Source organism: Protopterus annectens, chromosome 13.part0 (genome assembly GCF_019279795.1).
Source record: "Protopterus annectens isolate FY-2018-M chromosome 13.part0, PAN1.0, whole genome shotgun sequence".
Taxonomy (NCBI): Eukaryota; Metazoa; Chordata; order Ceratodontiformes; family Protopteridae; genus Protopterus; species Protopterus annectens.
Genome location: NC_056747.1, coordinates 784,137,305 through 784,150,270, shown reverse-complemented (window position 1 = coordinate 784,150,270; position 12,966 = coordinate 784,137,305). Strand labels below are relative to the sequence as shown.

The 12,966-nt window shown below is 43.3% G+C and overlaps 1 protein-coding gene across 2 annotated transcripts in view; it reads right to left on the bottom strand.

Annotated features, from left to right (window-relative positions):
• LOC122787663 (DNA topoisomerase 2-alpha-like) overlaps positions 1-12,966 on the bottom strand; it is a 1,447,528-nt gene that overhangs the window by 524,868 nt on the left and 909,694 nt on the right. For both annotated transcript variants that reach the window (XM_044054499.1, XM_044054498.1), the window contains exon 22: positions 737-871. In XM_044054499.1, coding sequence (XP_043910434.1) covers positions 737-871 — 135 coding nt within the window. The remainder of the gene's footprint in view (positions 1-736; positions 872-12,966) is intronic.

Here is a 12,966-nt window from a genome sequence, read left to right as displayed (position 1 = left end):
ACATATTCAGTCATGTAGTGAAAAGGGTACTTTCATGTCCCAAACTTATCACTTCAATTTTTTCATCTCACATTGTTTAATGTTGCTGCTTAACCTGCTCTCTGCAAACTGCACATAATCACAGCTGATCAAGAAGTTTCAACCATAAATTTATTTAATCTGAAACTGTCTCTTTGGCATTGTCAAGACATTTTGCTTTAACTATTCTCTATGAACAGCCGTAAGCACAATAAAGTGCTCAAACACATCTCCTACCACACCTACCTAGTGCCTTCACCCAGGTTGTGGCAGCCACATTGAGCACTTCTGCCTGCCCAACTTGCAATTTCATTTATGATTTGCAAAATAGGCAGTATCCTAACTTGGGTAATTGCTTTCAGAGTGATGCACAAGAGATCAGTGCATGCTATTAATGCAAACTGACGTACATATGAGTTCAGCAAGTGACAGATGGCCTAGAGACTATGAGTTCCAGAGCATTATAGGAAAGAGGAGTTGAAGGCCTTTTTGTTTTCCGCCAACCACTCAGTTTGACACATTATACTTAATATAGGTGAGGAAAGACCAACTTAAGAACCCTTAAATTGTAGTAAATTGCCAACCTATAATGTTAAATTCACATTTGTAGACTGCACTGTATCCATGAGTCCCCATCATCTGAGACCAAAAGTGACCACTTAACTTTCATTAAATTTCAGACATGCTCTGACATTTTGCTCAGAATAAATTTTCATACCTGTGTCCATGTTCTAACAGGCAGTTCAGAGATTTCAATCGTTGTGGAATCCAACACAGACACCTCTCCATTTACTATGTACTGGTTAGGGCCAAGTTCATCAATGGTACCTTTGAAGTTCTTGTAGCTAGGTAACTAAAAAAATAGGGAAAAAGGTATTAAAAACAAACCTGTAGAATTTATATACTATCTATAAACATTATGCTACATATGCACAGCTAACATCTGACTATCATTTGTTTCCGTTAAGCAATACAGACAATTTCCCACCTTAAAGGAACATTGAGATTTTGTTTTGATTCTGGCCTGTTTTACATTTTCAGTCCAGCTTTCTGAGCATGTCCCAGGTTTGGTTGTTGGGGTTGGGGATGGGTACTTTCAAGAAGTTTCAATGGGTAGTCAAATTTGAAGTGCAGATACACTCAGCAGCTCTCATTGAGCAATTCATTAGTTTCACCTGTGCTGGTTACCCTCAGAAAGGTAGCCTTTTGGTATCTGACCTCACACTTGCTACTACCTCGCAGGAAAGCACATTAGCCATGCAAAGCCAAAAAGTTAGTTTTCCGTTCATTTCATATTTTAAAGTGCTATAATGTTATGCATGCCTGTCACCTTGCTCTGTAGAAAGCATTAGAATGATGCACGTTTCTAACAGTAGTGGAAGCAGTCTTTTCATGTTTTGTTTAATCTCTGAATACTAGCCTGACCTGCTGTAAAAGAAAAAGCAACGCAAGCAATAGATTCATTTGAAACAATGAAGTCTAAAACTTACTGTCACAATAGGCGAGTACACTATGGTAACCTGAGAGATCTACATACTTATTCTGCAATTGCTTTACTACGGAGTAAGGGGACTACCTCAATAAACTTAAGATTTAGTATGAATTCACTAATCTGTACTAGGAGTATATTGCTCACAGTTATGCTATGCAAAATAAAGACCTGCACAATTAAGACAAGCTTTGACGAGTTCATACACTAAATCCCTACAATTTTGCCTAACTACCCCCACTACACACACAAAATGTAATCTTGTTTCCCAGTGATCAGGGACTGAAAGCATAGACAGGAACTGAAGATCGTTAATGGTGTTCACCAGACAGAATGAAAACAGGGCGGCATAAAGTAAATTGAGACAACGAATAGGGATGTCGACAACTGGGAGGTATCAGGACAAGTTTTTCAGTCAGAATTTTAAACTCTGGAATTGTCCCTTTGCCAAGATTATGCTTAATAGCTGGAGCCAATCCCTAGAAAAACATTTTCAAATGGAGAAGTCGTATCTAAACCAATCGTTCACATTCAAAACCCAGCGTTTCCACCATTTATATTAACATGTCTCAGAAGTAAACCTGTGGGAGGAGTACAGTTGGGCAAGTAAACTTACCACAACACAACATAGTGGGTAGTCAGAATATATGAAAAGCATTCTAGCAATACACGGTCAGAGTGCTTTCCATGGCTGAACCATGTTTCAGTAACTGCACAGACATTCTCAAGCGTGAGGACAGCTTCCAGGGAGTGCAGTTTCTTGAGACTCCTAGCATTGTGCTGTAACCCCTTCAGCTTGTTCTGCGTAACGTTTATGTTGGAAGGTTTGGCAATGTCTAAAAAGGCACTAGAGTGGTGGATAATGTTTCGGCCAATATCCAAAAGCCTAGAGGTGACAGGTGAAGAACAACCATGGCAAAGCAGTGTGGAGTTGTCAACAATGTTCTCTCAGGTTGACAAATATTGGATCCGTTTGAAGACACGTAGCTAAGTCAATTGTTAAAGCCGATAATCTTTGGCTATTATTGTGGCATCCTCAGACTGTAGAAGGCTGCTCAATACTAGGCTCACACCTGCCTGTGACATGCATCAAGAACTCAGTTTAGGCCTCTCTTCATATAGTCCCATACAGGAACTTCTCAGGTCAATCACACCCACATGAACTATTATACTGGTACTTGGAGGTAGATGACCCAAGTGCTTGTGTGATGTGGTGAACCGTGGCCCTTGACAAACTAACCTTTCCCTTATTCCAGCCTGGTAATAGGGACAGTTTCTCACAATAGAGAAAGTCTCTGTGTTGTGACGAGAATGGTCTTGCTCATCACCATGTGCAGTCTTGAGCACAGCACCAGAGAAGCCTTGGAAGTTCGGGTTAAGTTATGTGTGAGCACCTCTGCATATGTCTGCCATGTTTGTGGTCCATTATGGGTGCATTAAATGATGTATGCGATTCACTGACCACTTGTTGCTTTGTCTGAGAGTGTCCAGTTCCCAGAGTAAGTGTGTAACTACATCTCACACAGACTGTACTTTTCTGAGAATGTGGTCATCAGTGTAGAAACCTGCTTCAGGATCTCCATAAACTGGATGCAGAGATGGCAGGAAAATGCCCATGCATGATTGCAGCTCCTAATGTGTACCTGAAAGGATAGGAGAGGAGGATGCTAGTACAAGAAGGAAGGGCGATTAGTGTTATCTGCAGCTACTTGTGTAGTGATATTGGCGAGTGCCAAACCAGACGCTCTGTGTAGCAATAGTACAAGCTACAAATAAGGGAAGGTTGACTAGTCAGTCAAACGTGTAAATGCTGCTCACCATGCAAACTAGTTGCCCAGTGAATAACTCGGAACCGAGGTAAAGTTCTCAGATGTCTTATAGGAAAATGTTCACTTCTGCCGATTGTGTGTATACAAGACACAAGTAATTGCCATTGTGCAAACAGCAGCTTCTCACATACGTGAGGCTTATACATGATCAGAAAAATTTAAGAGGTATGTAGTTACCATAACTTCATTCTTCCTCACTGATGGGTTACAGATCTGATCCAACTGCCGCATTTTCCAGACTTTACAGCCTAATCCCAAGCTCCTCCCTCTTCCCATAATACACTACCAACTCCTCAGATCCAGTTTGCTGCCTGTCTCTACAGATTTATAAAAACAGGATAGATAAAGAATTGCAACAAACTTGGTGCTAAAAAGTTCCCGGAACATCCAATATCCTTCTAGAAAAGGATGAGGCCGGAGGAAGGCTGGGAGGGAAGGTGAAGAATAATTGATAACACAGATGCCAAGTTATCCAAGTACTTAACTCCTATATCTGATCACCTTTTCATTCTTCCTCACTGATGGGTAGAGTACCCAGCTACATAACTTGTGGGAGGCCCTCAAGAAGGACATGTCTGAGCCTTGTCGAAGCAAAGGGAGATGGTGCCCAGTTTGTAATGTGTCACAAAGTTATGATATATTGAGCAAATGACTTGAAAGGAAAAGGAATTAGAAAAGCAGATAAGAGCATGGATATGTAGAAAGATGCCAGAGCACTGTCGAAGCGAGTGAGGACTGCTTCTGGAGACAAGGCCCAAATTGTCATGCATCACAGGAGAGATCTGGCAATTATATGGATTGATATATGATAAGTCTGTGGCCATTATGGATAAGAAAGTAGCAGTCTGGAGGAACACCCTAACTTTACAGAAGATAATGTAGTTGGGGGTGACAAACAATGCTTGAAGTTATGAAAAACACTTATCAAAACTTGCTCAATGTTTCAAGAGACATTCATGGTAAGGAAGAGGACCATGGAATTATCATAGGCCTTGCCTTTAAAGCAAAGGGATAACCCAGATGGGTTAAAAAAAAGATGATCCGAACTGGAGTATAAAATTTCAGGAATTTATTTCACCATTCTTGTCTGGTCCCCTTTTGAAGTATTGGGGGGATTAATGACGCCAGAAGGGGCTAAGAATATTAATGAAGGTCTTTAGCCTAGTGTAGAAGATTCTGTACGAGTGGTAGATTGGGACAGAAATGTAGGAGATAACCCCATCTGAACCATAATCTCGCTGGGGGGTCAGAGTGGAGAGAATGTTCTACAAAAGGATTTCCTTGCAATACTACAGGAATTGGTGTCATATCTGGGTTAGTGACAAGCCCTTTCGTCTCACAAGGGGAACCATTAGGACAAACAATCTTCCATTTCATATACCCTACCATAATGGAGAGCATTGGGGAAAAGTGACATTCTTATAATGTTCCATCTGTGCTGTCCATTTTCATTCTTCCTTGACCTATGGGTTTCTGATCAGACAGCTGCTTTCAAAGCTCAAGAATGATTCTCAACCTCCTCCTCTCTATCCAATATTGTCCCCTTCCTCCAGCATACCTCAGATCTAGTTTGCTAAAATTACAGCTGAAGAAATCTATACAGAAAGAAAAATGTTCAGGGACTCAACACAGCAACTACAGTTCCTGAGACCCCAAATCAATCAGGTCTACATGGAAAAGAGGCCAGGAAGAAGGAAGGTGGGGAGGTACAGGATGAATGAAAATGAACACAGAATGCTATGGTAAGAACATACCTTTGATGTCATTTTCATTCAATCGACATGTGGGGTGCAGTCCCGAGCTACAGAACCTAGGGTGGCTCTTACGGAAGGATATACTGAAGCACCATAAAGCCAAAAGCAGCTCTACTCTTGGACATATCTAGTTTGTAATGAGAAATAAAAGTGAGCCCTTAACCAAGAGGCAGCTGCACAGATATCAACTGACATTCGAGAAAAGGCTCAAGTCACCATAGATCTTGTTGAATGAACTTTGATGTGCCCTGCCAAGGGCATACCTTTTGGATGAATAAAGAAGATGCAATCTGGGCAGAGAAGGTTTAGTAATTGCTGTGCCCTGCCTCAGGTTTGAAAGAAAATATGAACAGCTATGTCCTGTCCAGATAAAAACAATTGCTTGTGAACATCTCAAAGATACAGTGCATTGTCCCTTACTCTAGAAATTGAGGTGGAAAACCTGAAGATGAATGGATTGATCTACTGCCACTTAAGGGAAAGGATGCATTGGTAAGTAAGGAAACCATCCTTATGGAAGATCAAGTAAGGATGTTTAACAGAGGGATTGGAGCTTGGAAACTTTTTGCTGACTTGACAGCAACCAAAAAAGCGGTCTTCCAGGAGAAGCTTCAAATCCACTTTAGCTGGTAGTTCAAAGGGAGGAAGAACCAAGGCTCATAAAACAAAAATAAGATCCCAAGAACAGGTTGGATCTTTGATTGGGGGTGGAGCAAAAAGGTGCCACTGAGAAAATCCTTTTGAGTAGCAGTTTTTACCCCAATGTGGAAATGCGAAATGGCTGCCAACTGAACCTTCACCATAGAATAGCTGGCTCTGTTCTGGAAAAGAAAGGCCAGGAAATCTAAAAATCACAGGAACCAGAACTGTAAAAAATCCATCAGCTTCTGCCAAGCCCAAACGGAAAAACGTATTTGCTCTTGTACATCTTCCTAGTAGATGCTTTGTGAGCAGATATCAGAATCCCTTGGACTGGAAATGAAAATCTATGCCTAGCCATTGCTGGAACAAGAGAAACCCCTGTCAACTTTAAACCTTGAAGATTTCGACAAGTCGGTCCCAAGGGGTGGGACAATAGGTGTGGAAGAGGCTCCAGAATTCATGGCAGACAAAGTTGGAGAGATCAAAGGAAGGTAAACTAAACCTTACAAGGCCAGAAAGGAGCAATGAGGATTACTTCATCCAATGATCTTTCGGAAGTCAGGGGTAACGGCAGAAAATCATACTGGCAAACAGGGGGTGGGGGGGTTGCAACACCATCTCTTGGGGGCAGTCCCTGAGGAGGGATCAAGGCAAAGAACTTGCTTCATTTGTTGATGGGAGAGGAAAAGGATGTCACAGCAAGGCTAACCCCAACTTTGGATAATCATATTTGCCAATGACTGTCTCAGAGACCACTCATGGGGCATCAGTACCATTCTGCTGAGCCTGTCCTACAGAAAGTTGGCCTCTCCCAGAATGTACACACACACACACACACACACACACACACACACACACACACACACACACAAACACACACACACACAAACACACACACACACAAACACACACACACACAAACACACACACACACAAACACACACACACACAAACACACACACACAAACACACACACACACAAACACACACACACACAAACACACACACACACACACACACACACACACACACACACACACAAACACACACACAAACACACACACAAACACACACACAAACACACACACAAACACACACACAAACACACACACACACACACACACAAACACACACACACAAACACACACACACAAACACACACACAAACACACACACAAACACACACACACAAACACACACACACACACACACAAACACACACAAACACACACAAACACACACAAACACACACACAAACACACACAAACACACAAATTTTGTTGAGCAGTGGGCCATGAAGGAGTAAGGAAGAAAAATTCTGTCCCTGTAGAAAATACAGTGTAGGGTGGAGCAGCCATGAGTTCTTGCAGCTCAAAAACTCTTCTAGCTGAAGGGCTACTAGCAAGAGTTTTCCAGGTGCACATATTTAAAGTGGCAGAAGCTGTGGGCTAAAAAGGGGGCAGTTGCAAGTTTCTAGAGAACAGAATTCAGCTCCCAAGGAGGAGGGATAGGTTTCCTTGGTTTGATGTGGAGAACCCCTTAAAGTTTCACCTCCAATCCAGATAACAGGGGTGGATCCAAAGGTAAGCAGGCTGAAATGGCTGACAAATGTACTTTCACTGAAGAGTATAAAAGTTTTTATTTTAGCTCCTCACACAAATAGGCTAGAACTAGTGGTACATCTGCCTGTAAGGGGTCTAGTTACCTTTGAAGACACCAGCTGGAGAACCTTTTCCACTTTGATAAATATATTTCCTGGTAGTAGGTTTCTCGGCCTCCCACAGGACAGATGGCACATCCTCGGAGTATAGGTGTCTGAAAAGGATCAGAAGTTTATCACCCACAGGCTGAAGACTTGCAGATGAAGATGAATGAGATCCCTTTCGTTATGTGAGAAGGTACACCTTGTGAAGCAACTTGGGGTAATTGCCCTTGGCAAGAGACAGAAGGGGGATCCAATGCAGTCTTGACCAATAGGGGGTCACCAGTAAGATTTTTTGTTTATTCTGCAGAATGTTTTAGCAGGAACTTCTGGATTAGGGGGAAAGCAAAGGAAACCCCCCTTCCAAAAAAATTAAACAGGCATTCACTTTCCATGCTAGTGGAGAGATGAGCATGGAGCAGAATAGCCATAGTTCACTGAGTGGAGGGAAAAAGATTTGTGGAGTGCCCTATTGGTGGACAATGTCCAAGACATCCTTGTGTAACATCCAACCGTGATTTAGAGACAAAGATCTGATGAGGGCATCTGACTGATGGTTGTCCTGTGATGGGATGTATAGTGCCTGCAATGTTACTGAGTGGCAAATTCCTATGCATGCACTGCCATCCTGAAAAGTATAGGATCTGGTCTCCACCTGCTTGTTGATGTAACATCACTATGATGTCTGTGAAGACTTGTAGGGGACTAGGTTGTAAGTGGGAGAAAGGTCTTCAAAACTAGGAGAGCAGTCATTTCCCTTACATAGATTACATTTTTTTTTCTGGAGGAAGGGCTCCCATTAAGCCTGTACCTTGAGTCCATTCATAGTGGCTCCCCATCTCAGATCAGAGGCATCTGTGTACATGAATTGGAATGACGTGGTGGGTTGTAGAGGGAGACATGGATTCTGGTTTATTTGTTGCATACACCGCTCCAACTCTTTTCAGGCAAGGCAGGAAGGGCACTTGGAAGTCCAGCAGGTGATTGTGCTGGGAACAAACATTTTTCAAGTACCACTGGAACTTCATGTGCAACCTGGCAAGGGGCAACACTAGAAGAGTAGCTGCCATTAGGCCTAGAAGATGTAGAAATTCCATGGCTGAGATGTGGGTGACTGGAAGTTGGTCTTGTAAGAAGTGCGTTAGGATAAGGGACCTTGTCTTGTTGGAGAAAAGCCTTTATCAAGTCCATCCTTATTCAGAAACCCAAGATGATCTGGTCTTGGGATGGGGTGAGGGAGGACTTCAGTGGGTTCAGAGTAAACCTCAGACCTCAAGAGAGTGAACTGCAGGTGTGCCTGAAGAGTACTCGCCTCATCTGCTTGGAGGAGCAGGTCTTCTAGGTAAGGGTAGATGTGAATGGCTTTTTCTCTGCAGAAGGCTACTGCTGGAGCTAGACACACTGAAAAGTATTGGTGCTGTAGACAAATCAAAGGGCAAGGCAGCAAACTGATGTGAGGATGGCACAGCAAAACTTAGAAATCTGAAGTCTGGGTGAATGGGGACATGAAGATAAACTTCCTTCAGGTCCAAAGTGGCCATGAATGTGCCGGGTGTCAAAAGTGGAAGGGTTTGCATGGTTAGCATGTGGAAGTAAGGTACATGCAGGAAAGGGTTTAACAGGGACAGGTCCAGTATAGGCCTTCAGGGGCCCTCCCTTTTTGGGACCGGGAAAAGCCTGGAGGAAAACCCTGACCCTCTTGCCCTGTTGGAACCCTCTCAATGGTGCCCTGTGATAAATCTTGAATGACCTGGGGTATTAGATGGATTTTTTTTTTTTTGGAGGTAGGGGCATACCTTTTGGTAATGGCTTTTCTTGCCAGGTCATAAAGTACCCTTTTTCACTACTGATAAGACCCAGCAGTCTAAAGTGATGTGCTGCCATAGGGGAAGACTGCGAAAGGCGGGTGGACAGGGTGAGATGGTGGAAGGAATTTGGGCAGTCGCGAACTGTTTGGTCCGTCTGGAAATGACGGCCTAGGGGTAGATTATGACAGAGTAGTCCTAGAGAACGTGGGTTTCCTAGCTGCATTCCCAGGCTTTGAGGAAGTGGACGGAGCACATGACATCCTAACAAAGCTAGGTTTTGCATGGTAGTTTCTGTAGAATTTTGGAGCTGGGGATACAGTAGATACTTAGTCCTGCAGTTCCTTGCTTTTCTCTTGCAAACTTTTGAACAGTTCAGCAGATTGCTTACCAAAGAGGAACTTGTCCAGGGGAGCAGTCAAGATCCTGTTCTTGAAGTCAACTGGGAAGAACTGAAGTCTGTGCCAGGAGTACCTACTTAATATTGAAGCAAATGCAGCTGATCTGGCAGAGGCTTCAGCATCATAGCTGCATTTTATGAAATGCCTGGCTACCTGTGCTGTTAAGGAAAGGTGAGGCAACTTGGGGCTTTGTAGGGGAATTGGGCATAGAAGAGAGCAATGTAGATAGAGACACTTGATCTAGAGCATACTTTACCATGAGAGTCTGGTAATTAATGGCCCTAAAGGCCAAGATAGAGAAAGTGCAGATTTATCCCCCAGTCTGTCCACCTTACTTGTCCTCATTTGATGGCAGCAAGGAAGAAGAAGGAATCTGCCTGGATTGTTTGGCTGGTGCCGCCACAAAGACAACGGGGTCTGCCATGGGTGACTTGTACTTGTGATCATCGGGGACTTCATAGAACTTATATGGCCTTTTTGAAGCCGGAGGTTGGGATTCTGGGGTCTTAGAGGCAGAAGCAAAAGCATCCAGGTAAGCTGAAATCACAGGGGGAATAGCAGAGGGAGACCCTCTAGAAAAGCTCAAAGTATTTTTCTGTACCTCTATTATTTGGGTGGAGTCCCACTTGAGGTATTCTCTCATTTTGGAGATAGTCGACCCAAAGGGGTCATCTTCTGGTGGGAGTCTCCTTCCAAAGAGTCCTCATCTGGGGAACTGTATTCCAGGGGAGAGGCCAGATGAGAGATGCAAGTTAGAGACTAAGAGGAAGAGTCCTCCTCCAGAGTCTGACGAAGAGGGATGGAGCTAGAAGGCCCGAGACTAAGGCTAGACAAGAGCAGGAGTAAGTGAGGCTGTGGGCCTTGGAGACAAAGGCCTGAAAAAGGGACTGGGAAAACATTTGCCAGTCTGGCTGGTCTTTCCACTGGGGCAGACAATTTTTTTTTTTATATATAAAGAGGAGTCTTGAGAATAGTTCGAGAGGCTGAAGGCCTACCGTCAGGTGTCAGGCCTGGGGCAGAGGTGCCTTATTTGGAAACTGAAGGTCATCCGAGCAAGCAAAGTCCCCCCTCAATACTGGCAGTGGCAGACGTCACAATCCTCCATGGACGTGCCAACTGGAGATGCTAGGGCAGCTTCGACATAGTACCTGGTGAAGTTCACCAGTTCTTCTGGACATCTCAACCCCTAGAGAGTGGTGGCTGGCGAGACATCCAAAGTCAGAAACGCATCAGGCCTGGAGATCTTTGCTGCCTCTTTTGGGAGCTCCACCTAGACGGCTGGTTCAGGATTCATACCTAGGGCCAAGGGTTTTAGTTGTCAGTACTCAAACAATGTAAGGGTTGCCAGACAGCTGCACAAGGTCTTCTGGACAAAATGACAGACACTACAGGTCGTATGATCGTGGGATGGACCCAAGCAGAATAAGCAGAGATGGTGTGCATGTTTCTGTGGAATTTGCAGACTGCACTTGCATTTTCCCTTCCTAGATGACATTGGCCATTAAGACAAACCAACCTAAGCTCCATCAAAAATAATTCCCCAACAGGGTAATCGTTAATGTCTTCCATAATGTATGAGCAAGCTGACAGACTGCGGCAGAGACGTTCTGAGGTCACATTTACGGCCCTGTGTGTAATGTCCCACCAGACAGCAGCCAGGCTTAAGCTTTGGTATATGAGCTGGATGTTTGGGTCGCCTGAGGCGGAGGATCCCACATGAGAATACTGCAACATAAGAGGACGCAGTGCTCCATTTAAAAAGTACTTTTGGGTGTATGGAAGGTGCCCTGAAGCTTTGAAAGATGGTCATCTGTTATATCATTTACAAGATATAACCCATATAGCCAAGGCTACTGCAGCAGTGATCAATATAAACACATCTTAGCACTATGTTTAAGTAGAAACAACACAGCCAACTGTCTGACCCAAAGCTGTAGCTCTACAGACAGCCAAGGAGGCTCTATAGGACGTGATTATCACAATAGCGAACACCCTAAAGCATCAAAGTACTTATTGTGGGATCACAGTACAGTGAATGGAATATTTGCCCTTTCCTTACTGTAGTGCAATCTTTGAATTGGTATATATCTAGCAGGGTGTGTGTTGTGGGGGGCCTACTATAGTTTCAATATGCTGCATTTTCACTCTTTAGAGTGTTCACTATTGTGCTCATTCAATCACGTACTACAGACACAGCCAGAGACAGTTCTCTCCTTATGCAAGAGGATGCATGCTTGCATTCCTGATGGCAGGCAGTTTCAATGCAGTTTTGTGCCAGTGAGGTTATTCCATAAACATTCATAATGTAAACTTCATAACTCACAGTGTTCTGTTGTATCCTATCCCTCAAGGGGCCAGGTGACAGCAAGTAATTATCACTTTACTTCTACCCTTCCTATACCTCTGAAGACCCAAGAATACTGGGTAAGAAAAGGGGGAGGCAGAAGGGAGCTTTCCAACTGCAACAGTGATCCTATCCAAAGCTACTCTTGCATAAAACTGTAAAGTTTTCAAAAAACAATGAAGTCACCTAGCAACTTGCAAAAGATTTGCCAGTCCTGCCATTCTTGCCTTGGGAGAAAATACTGACCTATACTGTCAGGACTTCATCATGATGAAGTTGCTTGTGCGTGTCCAAAAAGATGCAACATTCTGTGGTTCAACCAGATGCAGATTAACAAATTGAAAACACATAGCAAGTATTAAACACCACTTTAGGCACAAAGGGGGTCACATTCTGCGAATGACCCTTTCCATAGAGATCATAAAGTAGGGGAATAATCCTCCTTGGTTTACAAAACTCCCCAATGGATATTTCGCCCATGCCAATAAATAGCACTTCTCTATATTCGGTTTTCTGTTTTCTTTCATAATACTACAGGAATCAAATACGGGAGAAGCACAGAAATTTAACTGAAATCATCCCTCAATTAGAAGGAAAGAAATCCTGGCGTTTTTTTTCAGTTTTAGAAGGCCACTCTTACAAAACAGATAAAAGACTGGGCTGATCAAGGAACTCAAATCCAGGTTGGTCACTCCAAAGGACCCTTCAGCAAATACTGAATTTGCTAAACAAATCCTGCTGTAGTCTCAGCATGAGAAAAGAGCAACATGTTCCTGGATCATAAACAGCCTTGGGAGGCTAGCAGCTTCAGTCTCTTGCTCCAATAAGAGTTAACTCATAACTGAAAGCATGCTGAAGATTTTCAACAGAAAAAAAACTTGTACAAACTTTAGGCACTGAATCAAACATCACCATATTTTACGTTGCAAAATCCATGGAAGATAACTTCCTTGCCCTTTTCTGAAGTACTTTATTTTTTCCA